The following is a 21,639-nucleotide window of genomic DNA, read 5'->3' on the forward strand; positions in this document are numbered from 1 at the left end:
TGAAAACCAAAAGTATACATTTTTCTTAAAATGAGTAAATATTCCTGTGTATCCATATTCTTACCTCTAAATGCCTGATGGTTGAAAATATTATTTTGATGATCTTCTTATACCTTTAATACTATACAACTCATTGCCCCAAATATCTGGGTTATTTGTATATTCAGTAGCTTATATACTAATAGCTTAGTACTCAGAGGTCTTCTCCAAATTATAACATAAGAAAACCAGACTTATGAGGCGATCATATTATGCGTTTGCTAAATATACAAATAAATACAATAAATAGCCAGAAGTATGAATGATTGATAGAAAGATGCCCCCACATATTCCCTAATAATATAATTCTAGACACTAGAAGATGCGATTCTTGAAAAAGAAAAGAAAAAGGGAAAGAAGAAAACACAAGAAAAAAGAAATACAGCCTTTGGAATTTGTACCATGGAAAGGTTGCATTTAAATACCATCCAAAATGTTGGCTGACTTAGGAAGTCTGTACACATTTCATTTCTGGTTTGTCAACTGACCAGACTGGTGCGCACAGACAGCATCTCAGACAGAAGTGGTTCATGGGTCAGCTTATGGTGAGAAGAATCTGATCTTGAGTCAGAACCAATCATTGTAAGGCACCTTTGGTCTAATGACACATTTAAACACTCACAGAAGCAAGTGGCTAGAAATACAAAGGTTTCTTCAGTCTCTGTCTGGTCAATAACCATCTAAATTTTCAAACAGTTCCACTGAGGGAAAAGAACCAACTATTTCATGACACATCACCATTTTAAATCTCCCACTTCTTGGTTCCCATACATACTGTCAAAATGTCCCAGGAATCCCAGCATGGCAGTGCATAAACCATCTACCAGCTTTTTTTGTATATAGAAAATATCATACAAAAAAAAAAAAATCCATGACCCACTTTGGGATTGGATAAATTAAGTCCCTGCCCTTGCTCTACCTAGAAGTGTCTGGTCAAGCTCCTGGGCAATCCCTGAGAAAATCAGAAACACTCCACTGTCTGAACCCAAGACAGCCCCATTGAGAAGCATGCCTGTCCTGTTAACACTACTAGTGTGTTTTTAGTAGCAGGGCCAACCTCACCAATGTTTTATCAACAAATGGGTTCCCCTCTTTGCCATCACCAACACTTATTTAAAAAGCACTTCAAAAACCACCCATTTCCTAAAAGCGCTTATCATTATGTCCCAGAGGCCACAAGCAGAGGACTGGGGAAACGAAAAGCTTTTCTAAGCCAACAGGATTTGGCGAGAACTAACAATGTTGCTGGCATCAAGTTAAAGTTTTATTTCCTTCTTTAAAAAAAATAAAATTAAAGCTCAAATGTTCTATTAAACTCTCATTGCTTATGTATATTATATTAAGGCTTATAAATACACCTGGTAAATTAAATTCGCCCTGGATTGAATTAACACCTGCTATATGAGTTATTTGCTTTTTGTAATCAGTAATCTCAAGGTTTCTTCTTCTTCTCTGGAAACACAATTTAAATATTAACCTAATCTTTAAACTGCTGCTGCTTCTTTCTGACATTTGGAAACTGGTCATCCATGCAAAAAGGGCAAATATGGATGTATTAATGAAAGGCAGCTTCTTAAAAAATCTTAAAACGTGTAACTCAATGAATTGGGAGAAAAATGGTAAAAGCACCTGTAAACTCAGGTCTTTGTGTCACTTTCTAGGGAAAATGATACTGGTCATTTGCCAAGAACATCTCCAATCCGAGAGCCTGGCTGACTTTGACTGCCAGTTTCAAAAGTCTGGTTTTGGTTTTGGTTTTTCCATTGTAGTCTCTGGAAAAACCTTGGGAAACTGTAGTTCATATGAGAGAATTTTAATTAAAAGAAAAAAAAATGCACTAGAGTATAACTTCGATTCCAGAATGGGAAAGTGTGGTGGGCTGCGCTGGCTTCAGGGAGAGGGACGGCGACTCAGGTCCTGCTCAGCTGACAGCCCCTGGAGGAGATGAAGCTTTCAAAGTGCTGGTCTTCTGCCTTCTCTTTGAGGCGCTGTTCCTCTAAGGAGTCCACGAGTTTGTCCCTTTGCTCAATCACTTGCATCATCTCGGTGAGTATTTTTTGTTCCTCATTTCGATCATTCTCATCTTTCTGGCTCTCTACAGAAAAAAAGAAAACCATCAGGCCTCAGGAAGATTGGACTCTGGAGAGCTCTTGGCATGACACTCTCGATTGTTATATGCTTGTTCTGCCCTTTAATTTCAATGGAGAAAACAAGGAGACTAATTTAACACCAAAAAACTGCCCTTAAAGTCAATGATTAGAAAGGAGGGTGCTTTGTGCAGTAGCCAGCTCGGATTTCATCTTGAGGGTACCTATGTGGCCCAGGGGTATTACATTTGTGAAAAAAAGCAGTTAGTATGCCTTGCCCACCAAGTCCCCAAACTTCCTCTCCTGCCTAAAAAAGAAACCAACAAAACAATGAAAGGTCTGTTTTCCATAAACATATCTGAGCCACAGCAAAGAAATCCGTGAGAGAAGTCTCCTAATGAATAGTGTGTGTCAGTGTCTGCTGTTTCTTTCAGAGATGAGAATCCTTTTGTCGTTTGCACTTAACGACAAATTGCAGCCTTTTGAGCAGAGACCACACAGAAGCCAAGTAAGGTTTGACTGTCCTGATGTCCTAGGACCAGATTTCCAGATGGAGTCTGCTTTCTCCTACAGCCTTTTGGAGTGGCAACCTTGTCCCTAATTGCCTGAAGCCTCCAATCCCCAGGGGACATAGGATTGTTAGAGAAGAGACCAAGTTAAAAAGCAGGTGGTAATGACTTTCTGACACTCAACAGAGGATTTTAAAGCCAGATTTAAGACTTGCCAACTGGATTATTGCCACTGGAGAAGCCTTTCTAAATTCCTCCAGCCCCTCCCACTTATGCACTGAAGACAGGGGGAGAAGGTGTCACTGTCTCTCGGCTTCATGCTGGGTCAGGGAGCAGGGGATGAGATGAGAGGGAAGTAGAGAAGCGCCATTCCCTTGTGCCTCATGTTCTATGGGAGGGAGAAGAGACAGGAGAGGCAGAAGGTGAGCGCTCTGTGTCTCCAACTCTTCATTCTGGGTCCACAGTGGGCAGGGAATGTCATTTACTGGAACACTGGGGTGGAAGGACTTTTGCCTTTCCCCTCAGTTCACTTTAGGAGGGCCCTGCTGGAGGGTACCCCTATGGATAAACACAGGGCAGAGGAAGGGTCTGAGTATGGCTCCCAGATCTCTCCTACGTACGGTGTAAGCAGAGCGGCAGAGCAGAGAAGCAACTGCGTACCTTAAAGTGGCCAAAGGTAGCTGGCCAGTGGGCCTGCCACAGACTCTCCCAGGAGAGAGAAAAGTGACCTGACACTAGAGATGATGGTAGACTGCCGGACCACACCGGATGGAGGATATACCCAGATGAGGCCCAGTGAGCCAGAGAATATCACCGAGCTCCAGAGCACACCCAGAGAATGACCAGGCCTTGGGTGATGCAGCCATACAGCTTAGCTGCAAGTGCCAGCAAGAGAGTGGTACCTGATGACAGGACGCAGCTCTGTGGGGACTTAGAGCACCCCACACAGATGCTTATGCCACCAGGGCACAAAGCTGCCTCTCCTCTTCTGGCGGCACTCACCCTGGGGAGAAACCCAGGAGGAAGAGGAAGCCATCTTAAGACTTAGCATTTCATCCCAGAGAGACTGAGCATTTCCTACAAGCATTGTTCAAAAGATTGCATCAGACCTAGTTTATCAGAGAGGGAAACTATCATTTCACTCTTTGCTAAGTAGTAGTAGGAAGCTTGCATGGAAGATGAGCTTAGCTATGGACAAAATCTATAGTGATTTTATATGAGAGGAATGAGAAAATACCTGACCTTCACTTTTTAAAATTTTTAAAAATCTCACTAAGTTGCTGAGGCTGGCTCAAATTTGTCATCCTCTTGCCTCCTCTCCTGAGTCACAGGGATTATGACCTCCGTTTCTTAGTAAGATAAAGAAAAATGCATCAAAGGTGGCTAATGGAGCCTTTGGTGGCATTTGTTTTAATTTTGAAATAGAAAAATTAAAAATTTTTTAGCAGATGTATAAATCAGACTGCACACTTTGGCATGTTAACTTAGTATTTCATGTGTTGATGTTCCTTATTTAAGAAACAGCATAGAAAAATAAAATAATTCCTTTCAGCTGAGGCTCATCTTGGACATATTTGAGCCCCTTCTGACAAATAAAAGGTATAAACTTTTTTTTTTTTTTTTTTTTTTTTACAATGTATTATGTCAACTGAGTTTACCTCAACTCCCCCTTCTTTGGGATAGAATGGTTTCCTCATGTGCCATGCCCCAGCCTGGCCCATGCTGAGGGAATGTTTCCTTTACTATCTCTAGCGCCTGGCAGAACAAGACCTGCCTTCCTCTGTGCTCCCAAAGCACCTGCTCTGGCTCCTGCACTGTCCTTTGCTGTAATGACTGGTCTGGACGTTGGTCTCCTCAGTGAGCTCATAACTCCTAGAGGGCAGGGGTTGCTCTCACCATGACAGGTCCACGCTAGGTTCTCAGTACGTTTGCTTAGTGGGTGGATGGATACGTGAACAAAGAGGTGCATGAATGATTTTGTTCCTACTGGCATGTGGCATGGGGAAAAGTGTTGCCTTCTCAGCCCAGCAGGATGAAGTCCAATGGGGACTTGCCCTGCGGGGGTGGGAGTGGGCACAAGGTGGGCTGGCTTTGTGTTCACCTCTGCCTCTCAGGTTGCATGGTGGTGCAGGGCAGGGAGAGCACTCCACTCTGGGGTTTGCAGTGTGCTCTTGATACACTTGATGTCCTTCAGGGGACAAAGATGTCTTTAATAAGTGCCCAAAATGTATCACTACACTCACCCTCCTTGAGCATTTTCTCCCTTAGTTTCTGCTCCAGTCTGCTTTGGTGATCTTCTAATTCCAGTTCTTGGGCCCTGGGTAGGAATGAAAAAATGTTCAGATGGTAGAAACACTGGCAAAAATGCTCATTGATAATAGCTACTCATTGATCAACCTTATTAAAATGGGGTCTTTGAATGTCTCTAAATTGGAATTCTGACTGCTGCTGGGATCACCCAAGGTGTCCAGAAGGTCCATGCTAGACCTGACATGGGGAGCAGCTGAAAGTTGTGATGGACTCTCAGGATGCTCCTGGAAGGCCATTGGACACCCTGTAAGGAAGAACAGGACGCAGGGAGAACAGCAAAGAAGTGCTTAGAATGGTATGGGGAAGAAGCAAGGACTATTTGGAACTCTTGTCTCCTTTAGATTTCAAGAATCACCTCTAAGAACTTTCAGGTCTCTGACTATCGTCAACAAGAAAACCAAAAGAAGTAAGCAGTGAGCTATTCAGTCCAGGAAGAGGAGATCAAACCTAGGCAGCTAAAGAAGAGTCAGTGAGGCTTTGGAATGGCCATGCTGGAGAGCTGGGAACTCAGTCTTTCTACTGCACGAATAACTGAGCCCAGAAGCAGAGTGTGTCCTTGGTAAAGGCCAGCTGGGAGCTCAACTTTTCAGTGCCTGGGGACACCCTACTGATAGCAGAGTGGTTGAGAAGGTTCCCACGTACCAGAAAGGCTCCCAAATGCTGCTCTAGAGCTCTCAGGACAAACGAGGACCCAGGCTAAGAGACCCTAGTTGAAGTCACGTGATCCCTAAAAGAGAGACTATAGAGAAAGAAGAGTTGAGGGTCCTCAGTGTACTTCTTTTCTCTCCCAGGCCCAGCCTGTTCAGCAAATATGTGTTCTTGTTTCTCTGAGCCTCACTGCAGATCTTGGGTGAGATTTCTCAATCTTGACACTATTGACATTATAGGACAGATAATTCTTCATTTGTAGGAAAGGGGCTGTCCTGTGCATTGTGGGATGTTTAGCATCCTTGTCCCCTATTCACACAGCATCAGTAACTACCCCCAGGAATGACAACTAAAAAATGTCTCCAGATATCGTCCCTGGTTGGGATCCCCGGGGTCAGGGATAAAAGCCTTTCCCCTAAGGAGTAAATAAGTCTGCTACCCTTTGTGATCAGGTAGATAGATATGTATAATTCTGGGGTTTGGTTTGTGTATGGGGTTGAATGGTGATCACCCTCCACCCCGGCCCAAGATGTATCTGTGTCCTATCCCCTGGAAGTGTGAATGTGCCCTTATTTGATACAGGATCTTTGCAGATGTAATTAAGGATCTTGAAATGAGTACCCTCTGGATTATCCCAGTGAGTCCTAAACCCAAGGACAATTCTTCTTATAAAAGGCAGAAGAGAAGACCCAGATACACCAAGAAGGCCTCGTGAAGATGGAAACAGTGTAGGGATGTGGCCACAAGCCAAGAAAGCCTGGAGTCACAGGAGGTGGGAAAGGCAAGGAACCATCTCTCCTAGAGGCTTTGGAGGGAACATGGGCCCATCAAAACCTCTGTTTGGACTTCTGGTTTCCAGAGCTGTGAGAGAATAAGTTTCTATTGCTGTCAGTCCTCTGCTTTGTGAGCACGTGCTACTGTGGCCTTGAGAAACCAACACAGTTACAAACGCATCTGGACTCTCCTACTTGGTCACACTAGCTGTGGTCAGAAGGTGATGTTTTAATGTTCCATCTATTGACTCAGTTGTCTTATTTCCCACCTGGTTCAGAACTCAGGCAGGGAAAAGAGGTAGTATTTATTAGGTTCCCTCAAAAGACCCCAGGCACCTCTCAGGGTAGGGGTGGAAATGAACCCTGCAGCATAGAGGAAAGCTCCCACACCACTCATGGTGCTTGGTTGGTTTGTATTAAGTGTTACTTTCTTTCCCTCCAGAGTGGTGCAGGTAGAGTGACCAACTTTTGCAGCAGAGTGTGGTGAGACACCTCTCTGCTTTCTGACCTCCTAACCAGGCTACAAGCCCTCCTTCAGCGAGGCCAGCCTGACAGAGTCCAGCCCTTCACTGTGTTAAAGCCACAGGAAGTAGCTCACTGAGTTCACTGAGCCTTTTGCACGATTCACACTCAGAGGCCAGGCATGACTGCCCCTAGTACATGGGCTTGAGGGACAGGGATGGAGCGAATGGCCTCCAGCTCCTCACGGAGGAAGAAACCTATTTCAGCTATAGGACTCCATGGAGAGAACAGACAACTGAAGATTCTTCGCGCTAATGCCAGCATGATATGCAAGACATAAAATATCAATTTGCCTCAATCACTACTCTTTATGCACAAAGAGAAAAGATCCCGGGACTTCCACCGAGGAGGGGGAGCCACCCCCCAGCCCTCTGCTTTTAGGACTCGCTGTTATCAATGTTGCCTTACTTACATGATGAGCAGCTCCGACTCATATCGCATTAATTTATTCTTCTCCAGAACCAGCTTAAACCATTCCTGCAAAAGCTGTGCTTCATCCTGTGTCCCTGAATCTGCTTAAGAAATCAATGGCAAATGGGTTAGATTGGCGTTTCTCTCCCCATGAGCAAACTGCTTTGGAGCCACTTTAGCGGGCCATGTTTGTAGCGAGAAGGGCTCTGCAGGCAGCAGCTCCCTGGCACCCTGTTGATGCTTCGAGGTCATGGGCATAACAAATAAAACCCACTTGTGCAGGCTCTGGGGGGAGGTTCCCTCGACATCTAGGGCATGATTGCTCTAGCTTCCAGGGTCATATGTCCTTGATAAAGTCCTACCACAAAGACCGCTTCTCCTGCCTACTCGCCTGTCCTCCCTAAAACTGATGTGTGTGTGTACATCACACCTCCACCAAAGACCCCTAGTGCTGCTTGCTGTCTCCTCTTTTTCTTCCCCCAAATCAACTGCCTTATGAGTGCCTAGGTGGCATGTGGCTCCCTTTATCAGCAGGGAAACTCATCACAATCGATCGTTGGAGTGGTGACTGGCATTTTGATATTTTGCCCAAAGATAAGCTAAGTGATGAAAAAAAATGGTATTGGTTTTGAGTCTCATGTGGAGAAAGTTATATCCATACATTCTTACAGCTTATACTATGACCTATGACCCTCATTCAACAAAAGGATAATTAGGTCAGCATTGCTTCTTAGATTCTCAGTGTTAGACATTAAATGTTGAGATACTGCAATATTAGAAGCTGGTCAGTATTGAGAAGTGGCATTTTAATATTGTTCCCTGAAATGAGAAAGCATGCTGCATGGCAAAACTCATGGCTATTCTAGGATTTATATTGGAGGGTCCTGTAGGCTGAGGGGAAAACAATGTAGACAGAGGATTTGTGTGGCCTTGGCCATGTTGTTCAACATCTTGGAGCTTCTGCTACTCCTTTGGCTAAAGTGGAATAATAAGATGCGGGTGTAATATAATAATAATGAGCTTTCATTTATTCTGCAGTGATCATTAACAGTTGATGGACTCTGTGCTTTACAGGCAACACCTCATTCAACCCTCACGATAAACTCAGCCGTGGAGACTCAGCATCACCACTTGGATAGCTGAAGAAATAGAAGTTCAGAAGACTGAGGCAAGTTGCCCAAGTTTATAGTCAGCAGGTGGCAAAGGACTGGTACGCCAGTGACTCTTAACCTAAGCCAGGGCTTTTCACTGCTATGTATGTCCCTGAAGTCATGTGCCCCTAGCACTTTGCCCTGCCTACAGCAAGTAATTCATAAAACATGGTTCCCTTTTCTCCCTGTCTTTTTGACCACTTTCTTACTGATAAAGAAATGGGGGCCCAAAAAGATGTAGATACAATACACAAATCATTTATCTTATGAACAAACTGGAACTAGAATGCAGAATTTGATTTCTGGTCCATCCATCCATCTATCCGTCCACCCATCCATCCATCCATTCATACCTGTTTATCAGATACCTTCTATGTATCAGGTTCTGCCTTGAGGACTGGGGATTCAGTGATATGCTACATGTCACAAGAAGTTTGGAGGTACTGAGGCATAATGCCTGCCAAAAAACTCTTATTAGACAATCTTTTGGATCAGATGGGCTCTAAGAACTAGAATAAGGTAGAATATTAGAAAACGGTCACACCAAAGCAATAAAAAGCACTCTGGACATATAGAGGCAGGTCCATCATGGTCAGGGCATGAGCTGGGGTCTGAGCTGGCATTACTTTGGGGAGGAAATAATGAGGATGGAGGAGGACATTTTCAAGAAGAGGCAACAGCATGAGGAAAGACAAGGGGAGGAGAAAGAAGATGGTGATGCAGACTGGGGAAGGTAAGAGGACAGGAGGAGGGAACGATGAGGCCTGGGGTGCATGGTAGACTGTGATACACCAAGGAACACCGAAGGTGGTGAGTAAAGGAATGCTATGTGGAGCTTTATCCAGGAAGGATTAAAGGGGAGAAAGGGAGAGGAGGGAGGGAAATGTGATGTTATTCTTTCTTAGGTATCTTGAATGAATGAACAAACTTATAAACATACTGAGGGCCAAGATCTCCTAGGCATTATATGTGGTGCTTGGAGACATGAATGGATAAACATTGGCTCCAGCTCCTCAGAAAACTGAAAGCTTTCCTTCCATGGAGAAAACCAACACTACCTACCTAAGTAGATGATACCGGCTCCTTGCTATGGGAACACAGGGGGAAGTGATATCTTGTATAGAAGAAATGAGAGAAGGCTTCAGAGAGGAGACAACCAATAGGCTCAGTCTAAATGCATGAGTAAGAATTTGTCAGGGAAAAAAGAAGGTAGGGAACAGGGTGTTCAAAGGCAGTATGAATGAAAGAACGAAATGCATAAACCAGAAATTATATATAACCTTGAAGCCAAGAGCATATACTTTTAGACTCAGACTTGGGATCAAACTTTTATTCTCCTACCTACCACTGTGTGGGCTTGAGTAATTATTATAGCCTCTCTGAGTCTCAGTTTCCTAATCTGTTGCAAAGATGCAGTGGGATTATGCACACAATGCCCTTGACGCAGTCCTGGCATGTACTTTAAGCTCTATAAACGGTAACAGAAATTATTAAATCATAAAATGTATATGGTAGAAGAACCCTCAGGGTCAGGTAGTCCAGCCATGGAGCTGATATAGGAATTCCTTCTACCTGCTTCCTGGCAGGTGATCACTCCAGTGTCTACCATATTTCTCCACATAATGAGGGAGTTCCATGTTGTCTGGGAGCTCACTGCATGACTGTTTTGGTAAGTACCGAAAACCTCCTTCTATTGGTCTTCAGAGGGTTGGCTCCTAATCACTGATACAAGATTTTCCATTTGTAGGGACATAGAGACACATAACTATATATTTTACATGAGACACTTCAGTTATTTGAAGACAGGTGTCACAATTCACTGAAGTTGACTTTTTTCATAGTTGGTACCTCTGAATTATTATCATTTTGTCATTTGAGGACTTCCCACATCATTTTTCTTCTAATTTTGCAGGATATGTCTTAAAAAAGAGTAAAGAATCAAATAAAATATCAACATCCCAAACAGAGAAACCCTTTTGCACTTTCATCCTGTGAGCCAAGATTATAGAATGTTTTAGCATCCCTCTCCATTGTAACTCTTATTAACTTGCAAATGAACTCCGGTCTTTTAATGTGGTGAAGAAGTGGTTCATGTTTTATTTGTGCAACTGATCCTTAACCTAATTCAAGACTTTATATGCAATAATAAGTACCATATAATAATAAGTACCAGCTTATTGTTTAGATCTGGAATGTTCCTTAAAAAACTCATGTGTTAAAGACTTGGTCTCCAGTGCAGCAATGTCCAGAGGTGGGGCTTCTGGAAGTGATTGGATCATTAGGCTGTAACCTCATCAGTGGATTAATCCATTTGATAGATTAATAATCTGAACAGACCAGTGGGAGAAAGTATAAACTATAGGCAGGCGGGTCATGGTTGGAGGATGTCTCTCTTTGTCTGTCTCTCTCCCCCCCATCTTCCTGGCTGCCATAAGCTGAGAAGCTTCCTTCTGCATGTCCTTCTGCCATGATGTCATGGCTTACCTCAGACCCAAAGCAATGGAACCAGTCAACCAGGGACTGAAATCTTTGCAATCATGGACACAAATAAACTTTTCCTCTTTCAAGTTGTTTTTATCAGTTATTTTGGTCATAGTGTTGAAAAGTTAACATATATCTTCTTTATTTTGTCCCATTATAGGGTAATCTTTTAAATATTTGATCCAATTGACAAACTTTTTTTGGTATTATGCTTCTGAAGAATTAAAAATGAGCATCCTGTACCTTTATATTCATTGAAAAACAAAATGTCAGATGGGAATGACATTATCAGAGACCTTTCTCAACCTTTGGGTGAAGCTGACTTTAACTGTACCAAACTGTTATCATCCAAACCACATGGTTATATCTTGTCCATGAGATTGTTATGGGAAACTTATATAACAAAACAATTTCCCAAATCAAGTTCTATAGCATCTGCCATGTTCTGGCACTTACACGAATCTTGAAATTCCACCTAGAAAATGAAATGACATTTACTTTCCCCAGCATATCAGTAAATGCCAGTGGTTCCTAATAATCTCTAATTTTTTTCTAAAGTCTCACAATTTCTTTAATAATCTTTTCTAGAATTTTGATAAGAATCAGAGTTCATGTTTCTTTAACATATGAAAAGTGGAAAGTATACTTATCTCTAGTCTTTTGATTTTGGGATTCTCCATAAATTTTCAAAGTCTGAGGCTACATCCGTAAGTTATTCCCATAGCAGAAGCTTAATTTGTTTCATCCAGAAAATTCTGCCTGAACAATGCCACATCTAGATACTTGTCTACATGAACCAGTGTTTCCCTGGGTTTGGGGACCCAGATTCACAGCTCTTCCATTTCATCATCTATCCAGATTCAATTTCTTCTAGATATTTGTTTAATGTTTCTAGATTAGGAACCATTTTCTTTGACAGAGAAAACAGAAAAGCTGAGAAGTGAAAATTCTGCCTTTTCTCATCATCTAACATGATACCATCTGCCACAAGCCTGGGCCTATCCCTTTCCTTGTGTGCAATCCAAAAGAAACAGCTTTAAAGGACTATTTTACCATCTTTAGAGTACTTTTTGTTGTTGTTTTTCAAATTCAGCCTCTTTGCGGCATTATACCCACCAGTTCTAGCCAGATTTTTTCTCCTGGATTACATGTCCCTTTTTCAATCTTATGTATCCTTCTAAAATCTAGTGCATTAGAGAAGTGCCCTGTGCTGCTCACCAACCTCCACTGACACTGCACTGAACAAACCCAAGTTGAATTGAATCATTCAATTTGATTTTCTTTTATCAATGGTATAGCTTGCAGTTTTATTGGCTGTACTTCATTTTTTAGTGTTCCTTTCTTCAGTAGTCGAAGTCACTGAGAGATCTTGGGACATGGAATTCTGTGCAGGTCTCTAGGGAATCTGCCCCCTGACCCAAAGCACTGGATATGGGAGGGCCTTGCTCTTAATTCCAGCAAAGCCCTGAGCCATCCCTCCATGATTTCCTTCAACTCGCTGTCACCCATTGGATTCCGTCTTTGTGAGTTCTGATGAAGTCTAGATAGCACTGCCTCTCACTTGAGATGCAGTAGAGTGAGGAGGCCGTGGCTTTTGAGATCAGTCAGGCCTGGTCCTGCCACTTATGAATGTGTGACATTGGGCAAGGAACCTCATGCCTTTTGGCCTTGGCCTCCCGCTGTGGAAAATGAGGATGTTGACAGTAATACCTCATACTTTGGTTAGGAGTATTAAATGAGGTAATGTAAGCAAAATGCTTAGCATAGTGCTGCTTGGCATCCAGTAAACCTTCAGCCAATTGTTCCATTGTTATTACTACCTTGTCATTTCTTCCAGTTTTGTAGTTCCATAAGGATTACTTTCTGTTCACCTTTAAAACTTGGTTAGAAGGCAGCCACTCACTTGGTTACTCATGGTTAAACCTTGTCTTGTGACAACTTGAGGTTAACAAAAAAATCTTAAATAATAAACTGGAACAATGGTGCATGCCTGTAATTCCAGCAACTCAGGAGGCTGAGGCAGGAGGATTGCAAGTTTGAGGCCAGCCCCAGCAACTTAGCAAGAGCCTCAACAACTTAATGGGACCCTGTGTCAAAATAAAAAGTACTGGAACTGTAGCTCAGTGGTAAAGCACCCCAGGGTTCAATCCCTAGTACCAAAATAATAATGATGATGATAACAACAACAATGATGTTTTTGGACTCATGTAAATGAAAAGGTCACATGGTGGGGTGGACCACAAGGCTTGAGTGTCCTGCGCCTATGCAGATTCCTCTCTCATCCGTATCTCCAACTGGTCCTGAGGCTGCTGTTGTGACATTGAGAGTCCTTTAAGAGCAGGACTATGACTCCTTCATCAAGGAATTAGGTTACAGCTCTAACAAGGTGACCAGAAGGCAGGTTGCCTCTGGCTACAAATAGGATGGCCTGGTCAGCTAACCCTTCCTCTTGCCCTCTGAATTTCCAAAGAAGGGCAAAGCTAATTATCCACCTGCTATTCACATGCCTCTTCCTGAACAGAATGTCAGTATTCCATTTGGTATGGCAAAATAATCAAAACTCAACACAAAACAATTTTTTATTATTAGTAGAGACATTTATATTGACCCACTTTTGCCCAAGAGTGCTCTCAGAAATGCAAAGCAAATCATGTAACTCCCTACTGAAAAATTTCTCCAGTAACTCTCCACAATCAAGTTAAATCACCAAACCTGGTACTTCTTAGTCCCTGCTTACCTTAGGTGATTGGCATGAATGGTCAATAACTTTTTTCTGAATGAATAATAATACCAGAACAGATGGGCAATCTATTCTTTAAAGTCATGATTTTTAAAACCATTTTCTTTCATAGGTACTGCTGAGTATTTCTCTGATTGGATATTGGTGTGTGGTTTTCCAAATTGAATATCGTTTGCTGTCTGGTTCATAACTCAAATTCTTTGGATGTGATTTTCTACCTCCTTAGAATCTGTGAGAAGTTCTGAATCAGTGTTTACGGCAATTTTGTTATAATGCAATTGGCATTATAACAAATGCAGTAGGCGGGAGGCAGGTGAATTAGAGTAATTGTAGCCAGGACTCTTAGTCACACTGGTTGGGGCATTTCCCCCCAGAATGACTGGGGTTCAGCCCCTAACTTTTGTTCTAACTTCTGGTCAGCTCTCAGCTCATCCATGGACTGATTTCATTGAAATATCCAACAGACTTCAGGACCCAGAGCTCTGGGAACACCTGCCTCTTGCAGGCTCCTCACATATGATAACCCTGGAAGACAGTCTATGGGCCTGGACTGATTCAGTCTTGACAAACCCAACAATCTACTACCCAGCTCATGATTCCACTTTGGGGGCCAGAGACTGTCAATGAAAAACAATTCTAATCCTTCCTTCTTTTAAATTACTTTTTAGTTCTGTTTTTAATTATATTTCTATTTATCATTTAAAAAACATTAGTTTTTCTTGCTACTAAGTGTGATTGAAATGGTACCACACTGTATGTAGTGTTCTATAACTTGCTCGTTTTAAATTCAATATTCCATTGCACAAGTGCATCCATGTTGCTTGTTCATTTTTACTGCTGTAGGTCTACTATTCACACAATGCCGCAAATGATCCATTTTTCTGTTAATAGATTTGTAAGTTGCCCCTAGACTTCTGCTCGTAGAAATGATGCCAACATGAGCAATTTTGTACACGTCCTGTGGTCCGTGTGGCAAGAGTTTCTCTGGAAGATGCGTTTAGGAACGAAGTGCTGGAATGGTAGGGTATGCAAGTGTTCAGCTTAACAGTGTAAAGCTGACTCATCTTCCAAAGTCTGACAATTGGTGCTGACACTGAATAAAAGCATCTTTATGCCTCATCTTTTTCCAGTACTCAATATTATCAGATTTTTAAAGCTGATAATTTATTATTTTAAAATAGTTTCTTGTAGTCTGAATTTGTATGTTCCTAAACATTTATAATATCAGTGTCTTTTTCATGTGTTTATTGGTCATTTATTGTTCTTCTGTGAAATGTATATTTATATCATTTGTCTATTTTCATTTTGGATTGTGTGCCTATTTCTTATTGATATGCAAGAATTTGAGAATTGTGTTAGTTAATTTTTTTGTCATTGTGACCAAAATACCTGACAAAAACAACTTAAAAAAGAAAAAGTTAATTTTGGCTCATGGCTGCAGAGGTCCGCTGACTCCCTTGCTCTGGCCCTGAGGTGAGGCAGAACATCATGGTGGAAGGATGTGGCAGAGGCAGCCAGGAAGGGGGGAGGGGGGAAGAAGGAGGGAGGGAGAGAGAGAGAGAGAACGCAAGCACACACATGCAAGGAGCGGGGACAAAATATAATTCCAAAGGCACACCCCCTCAATAGTGACCTACTTCCTTTAACCATACCCCATCTGCCTGGAGTTACTACTCAGTAAGCCATTCAAATGATTAATCCATCAAATGGATTAACCCACTGATTAGGTTACAGCTCTTGTAATCTAATCATTTCACCTCTAAACATTGCTTCATTGTCTATCATGAGAGGTTATTGGGGGACACCTCCTATCTAAAACATAACAAGAATACTAATTTTTTCTTTGGTTTAAATATGTTCAGTTACAGACATATTTTCTGAATTAGTGGTTTTTCTTTTCAGTTCCTTTATAGTGTCTATTAACTAGTGTCTATTAACTACCGGTTTGAGGTCAAAAGAGATTTTTCTTCTGAAATTTCATTTTCACATTAAAGTTTTAATCTACATGGAATCGATATGCTTATGTGGACCTAAGACCTCATTTCAATTTTTTTCCTGTATGGAAAACCAATTGTCTTAGAATCATTTATTTCTTGTAATGTCCAATGCCAATGCTCATTTATATCAAGTTTTTAGACATGTGAGATTATGTTTGGTGCCTTTGGTGACTTTCAGGTAAGCATTAAAATTAGCTCCATAAAGGTGGTACACATTTTTTGTTGGATTTATTCCCAGGTACCTTATTGTTTTGGTTACTGTGATTGCTCTCATCTTTGTTATTTCATTTTCTAGGTGCTTAATGAGGAGATATAGAAATGCGACTGATTTTGCCAGTTTGATCTTGCATCTAGTGACTATGATATTGGATCTTATTATTTTTAATAATTTATTTATACAGCCACTTGAGTTTTCCATGTGGGCAATGCTATCATCTGGAAGGAATAAAAATGCGTCTCTTCCTTTCCAGACTTTATGTTCCCCTCCCCACTTGTCTTACTGAACTGGTTAGAATCACATGCACCACATTGAATAGAAGTGCCACAGTAGGCAATCTCGTCTAGTACTGATTTTAAAAAGAATGCTTGTATTCAACAGTGTTGCTGCAGGGTTTTGAAAGATGTTCTTCAAATTAAGAAAGTTCTATTGCTTCTTTCGCCAAAAGTTTTTTATATCCCAAGTGGATGTTGAATTTTGTCATGATTTTCCTTATTGTATTGAAATGATCATATAACTTTGCTCTTTAATCTTTCAATATGGAGAGTGTTAAATCACACTTGGATTGCCAAATTTTGAAATTAGTGGGATTAGTGTTCATGGAATTCTTTTATCTCTTTGAATTTTTGCTGTATCTTTGGTCTAGTCTGTCCTTTTCATTCCTTATTTTTCTCTAATATTTAAAAAAATCAGTGTAAGAGGGTTGCCTTTGGTCTTTTAAATCTTTTCAACATTTGCCCTACAAAGAAGACACTGATTTCTTCCAGTGCCCAGTGAAGCTGGAAACAGAGGTGAACACCCAGTAGATGGATTGTGGGTATTTGTTGTGCAGGGAAGTCTTTCATGAACTGTGAACATCCTTGCATGGCTTTGCTGAGTGTGTCAAACTGCAAGGTCTAGCCAGTCTCTGACTCTGAGCCACTCCTGAAACTGGTCAGGTAGATAATTCTGAAAAGTAGGTCACTACACCATAGCATGACCACTGCACAACGATCTGCTTCCTGGAAAAGAGTGACAGGCTCACTTAGTATTACTACAAGGGCTGCTGAGTTCTTCATCCAGGCTCCTTAGCTGTGGTACAACCCTTTGTGTGCATAGGGGCCATCTACACCTTTCATGTCACACCCTGGGACTTGGGGACAAGCCACTTGTGCCACCATGTTGATGCTTGTGCTGTACACTGTGCTGTGAGTATCAAACTCCTTTCCCCTGATTCACTCAATTTCACTGGAAGTATAGAGAACCTATAAAGCTAAAGCAAACCCACTCAAACTCTTGGCTTCATTAACTTTGGATTCTTGTTACTCCTGCCATTCTCTATAAAGTTTGAGTCATTTTCTGATGATACCCTATTTTATTATGTGGTAAAATATTATCTGTGGTTCTACTTCATGGTCACCTGTATTCAGACAGTCAGACTCCTTAAACATGGAGGGTCCTCAACCCTTCCCCTGTTCAGCTGACCTTTGCAAACACAGTCACTGTGTGTGTATCACAACTGACAAGAGTGTATAACCTTGAACTCACTGATGTTTGGTACATTTAAAGAAGAAATAGTTCTGGAAGGCTTCCTAAGGAATACCCAGTCCCCAGATCCATTCCCAAATGATGGCGGGCTATCAAAGAGGCAGGTCTGCTCTCATTGTCGAACTGCTTTTATGGAATTGCTGCTGTTTTGCTGGGGCGTAACAATGAATCTGTAATGAGATTCTCACAGGGACCAAACATGTGAACTGCATGTATTATTTGCATTTACAGAAACCAGCTTAAATCTCTTCTACGGAATATAGATTATAAGTTAATTGAGTGAATGCATAAGTAAATGAACACAATTTGAGAAAACTGACCATCCAGCTGGGTTTTCAAATGATAGGGATGTAAAAGGAAAGAGAAGGAATTAATCTTTTTTGAACACCTATTATATGCCAGGCTCCTTTTCAGATGCTTTACTGATATCATATTATATAATAGTTTCTTCATACTACCCCAGTAGGTGGAGGTTATTAGTTCCATTTTACAGATGAGAAAATTTGGCAGAGGTAATAGTTTTATAAAAGTGACACTAAGATTCAAACTCAGTACTGTCTAATACCTGGGTTTTTTCCAGGACTCACAGTTACATGGTCTAGGAAATTATTATTTCTTCTGTTCCTCAGCAGCAGTCAAGATGAAAAACCACAGAGTACAAGCCAAACTACTTCCCTCTTCCTGGCTAGATTGTCCTTGAATTTTCTCCTTATAATGTGAGCTCCTGCTGCCACCTGCTGGCAGCCTCACTCCTCCTACCTTGTCTTTGTAAACCCCTTAAACAAGGCAAAGCCATCTGGCTCCAAATAAGGCAAGGAGCTGAATGCAGACAACCAGCTGAGAAAGTGAGTATAGCAATAAGGGAGGAATAAGTCATCCACCTTCCCTGGGGACAAATCCTTCCTCCATTGAAGCTGTTTAGCTTTCCTCAGATTTCACCTCTTTCCGGGTATGGAGAGAAAGCTTGGATTCAGACATCCAGGCCGTCTAAGTTTGAATGGTGGTCTCTTGATAAATTGGGGGTAAGCACCCTGACCACCATGTTGACACAGTGCCTCAGCTGAGAAGGGGCTAAGTGGCTGGCAGAATCAGGGTGGCCTCCTCACTGAAGGCAGCCCCCAGGAATCAGGGCATTGCTCGTCTGGTCCATTACCTGTGCAGCCAGGACCATGGGGGATGCCATCGCCTCTGTCAAAGACAGACACACACACACCCTGTGAGTCATAATGATTTGTCATCTAGGGTGGATTGTCAGATTTCTGTTTTTCTTTGTTTCCCTTTTCTCCACAAAATGGGGAAAAGCCCATCCTGGGGGTGGAGGAGCTTATTTCTGACTGATGGAGGAAAAGAAAGCAGGAATTGTTGTCAGGACAATTAGGAGCTCATCAAAGCCTCATTTTGCTCATCGGCCATCGGCCATCACTCCATCCTGCACCCCCACACCCCCGCACGATCCTCTAATTCAACGCCCGCCTAATGAATAACTCCCAGGAACAAAGGGCCCTTTCAGGCTGGCTCACATAATTATAAGAGGAGCCTGGCCTGACTGTCGCAGGCTACTCCTGTTTTCAGGCCTGTCTCTAAATTTGGTTATTCACAACCTTTACAGCTCAATATTATTGCCTAACTGTGATCATTTTCTAATTATCCTAATAATACCTATTAAATAATTCCCATTAAATCACTTGAACCAGAGCAGCAGAGGCCAGCTCAAATACAACTTAACCTAATAAGCATTGGTCATTCATTAAGCAACAGGGCAATCTCTTAGAGGGACTGGATAGAATATTGAACTGCAAAGGAATATTATTATTATACAAATGTTATTATGAGTTACAGTGTATTAATTCTGATGACCCGGCTTACAACTCTTCCACTGGGTCTCCTTGGAGGCCACTCTCCATGACTTGACTCTTTTGTCTCCAACCCCTTGTTGATCTGTCACCCCCACAAGGACATTCAAGGACAAAAAGGCCCATAAACTTAACAGGGGAATTAAATTAACAAGGACATAGAGGGAATGAATGGAATCCATCTTCTGGCTGGCTTGGCACGCCTTTGAAAACATTATCAACTGACCAGATTTCTTTAGGTGAAATTCCAAATAGCTAGCTAGCTAGCTTGTTTTGCTTTTTCACTTTATTTTATATCTGATATGAAGAAAATTTTCAAAAGAAGCATCTATAATTTAAATTTCAAACAGTAAAGACTAGAGAGACAGTTCTTTAAATGGGTATGTGTGTAGAGACTTAATATTTTACAGAATAATATTAGATAGTATTTATTGGATGCCAACACTATAGTAAGCACTCTGGTAGATGTTTGCCCATCAACTTTTTTTTTTTTTTGCAGTGCTGGGGATCGAACCCAGGGCCTTCTGCTTGCTAGGCAAGCACTCTACCAACTGAGCTATATCCCCGGCCTTGCCCATCAACTTCTTAATTCTCAAAATGATGTGATAATATAGGGATTATTACCTCCATCTTTCAGATAAGAATCTGGGGCCAGAAACATTAAGCTATTTTCCCAGGACTGCCCAGCCTAAATGGAGTGGAGCAGAGTTTGAAAACAGTTCTTTTTGATGTCTACCACTCTGTTTTTCCTACCATGTTACACACTGGCATGTGTTACTAATGGCAAACTGAAACATGCCCCAGCTTTGCCGGTGTGTCCTTTTCATTTCTAAGGCTTTGGCTGCAACCAGGAGATTCCTGAAGACAAATATTAGAGTCTCCTTAACTGGGAATATTACCAAACGCCAAACAAGGGCAATTAATTATACCAAAAATCCCAGCAGCGACTGTGGAGACAGACTGTGGTGCTCAGTTCAAGAAGCAAGAAATGGTCATCATTTTGTAATAAAAGGCTGGGATTTGCCTAGCACGTATGAGGTCCTGGGTTCAATCCCCAGTACTGGGGGTGAGGTGGGAGAAAGAATGTTTACTTTTGTAATGAAGCCTTTTATAATGAAGTCTGATGAGCACACACAGGTTCTCTTTACAAGGAAATTCAGTGTAATTTAGTAAGAAAAGGAAAAAACTTAATTAATCACTCACTCTATGCCAGGCACTGAGCTAGGGGTTCTGTGTAAGTTGTTTTAGTTAATCCTCAGTGCTAGTTCAAGAAACAGGTCTGATCATCACTCCCACTTCACAACAAGGAAACTGAGGCCTCCCTGGTGAATTCCTGTTCTTCCTCGTGATTCTCATTTTACATACCACCTTTTCAAGGAAGCCTGGCCTGATAATGCTTCTCCCTCTAAGACCTTGGATCACTGGCTCAGCACTCACATGATGTTACGGCTCCCATACTGTACTGTGCTCCATCTGTTTCCACACTTCTATTCCTCAATAGACCAATGGGCTATAAACTTCTCAAGGCAGAAACATTATCACACCCATCAACATAGCCCCAGTGTCTTCATGTCCAGCACGTGGCCAGAATTCAGAGATGAGGGCCGTTTGAATGTAGGAGTCTGAATCCCTCCATAGGACTGCTCCCATTTCTTGCTTAACCTTGGACCAGGCAATGTGCTAATTCAATTCAACATCACATGCAATTTCTTTAATTATTATTTCAGTTTATAAGGTAAAAAAAGCCCTATTATGTCAGTTTTAGATGAGAAAACAAAAGTTTATAGAGGTTTATAACATGACTAGCCCAAGGTGATACAGAAGGAAAAGGGACTTTAATGGATACAGAAGAAACCAGGACTTTCATGGAGCTTTGAATCATTTCCAAAATTGCTTGAATACCCAAATATTTCTCCTGAATTTATCTTAATTCCTGCATTTCAAAGAACATTCATTCTAGCCAGAATAGAGGCTAGGTGTATCAAAAACCAGTTACAAGGTCCACCAGCACCAGTGCCCAGAGGAACTTCAAACTGAACCGCCAGACAGGGTCCCCCTTGACCCCCCAGTTTCTTATTTGTTTTGAGCCGGTCTAGCTAAGTTTCTCAGGACCTCACTAAGTTGTTGAGGCTGTCCTCAAACTTGGAATCCTCCTGCCAAGTTGCTGGGATTACAGGCACGCACCACCGAGTACAGCCCCTAGGTGATTTTTCAAGTGTGAAGCAGGTGCGGACTTAGCACTACCTGTCCATGTCGACAGCTCTCCCGTGGGGGACATGTTCTCTTCGCTTTGCCCATGATAGGACCAGCTCCATTCTCAGACCACAGGCTCAGACCCGCACCCCTGCTCCACAGCAGTCGCATGGGTGCCATA

The 21,639-nt window shown here is 41.9% G+C and overlaps 1 protein-coding gene and 1 long non-coding RNA gene across 16 annotated transcripts in view; one reads left to right on the top strand and one right to left on the bottom strand.

The window, feature by feature from the left end:
- Nucleotides 1–239: 239 nt before the first annotated feature.
- Nucleotides 240–21,639, bottom strand: part of MICAL2 (microtubule associated monooxygenase, calponin and LIM domain containing 2) — a 207,883-nt gene continuing 186,483 nt past the window's right edge. For 11 of the 15 annotated variants that reach the window (XM_079102657.1, XM_079102656.1, XM_079102658.1 and 8 more), the window contains 3 exons: nt 7,301–7,403; nt 4,879–4,952; nt 240–2,134 (listed from right to left, as the gene is read on the bottom strand). In XM_079102657.1, coding sequence (XP_078958783.1) covers nt 1,950–2,134; nt 4,879–4,952; nt 7,301–7,403 — 362 coding nt within the window. In that variant the 3' untranslated portion in view covers nt 240–1,949. The remainder of the gene's footprint in view (nt 2,135–4,878; nt 4,953–7,300; nt 7,404–21,639) is intronic. The other 4 variants (XM_079102662.1, XM_079102667.1, XM_079102664.1 and 1 more) reach the window with 1 other exon arrangement.
- Nucleotides 8,453–21,626, top strand: LOC306639278. Its single transcript, XR_013757593.1, has 3 exons — nt 8,453–8,467; nt 10,037–10,119; nt 10,886–21,626. It is a non-coding gene; the product is annotated as an uncharacterized lncRNA (long non-coding RNA).

This window comes from Sciurus vulgaris (assembly GCF_902686455.1).
Source record: "Sciurus vulgaris genome assembly, chromosome: 11".
Taxonomy (NCBI): Eukaryota; Metazoa; Chordata; class Mammalia; order Rodentia; family Sciuridae; genus Sciurus; species Sciurus vulgaris.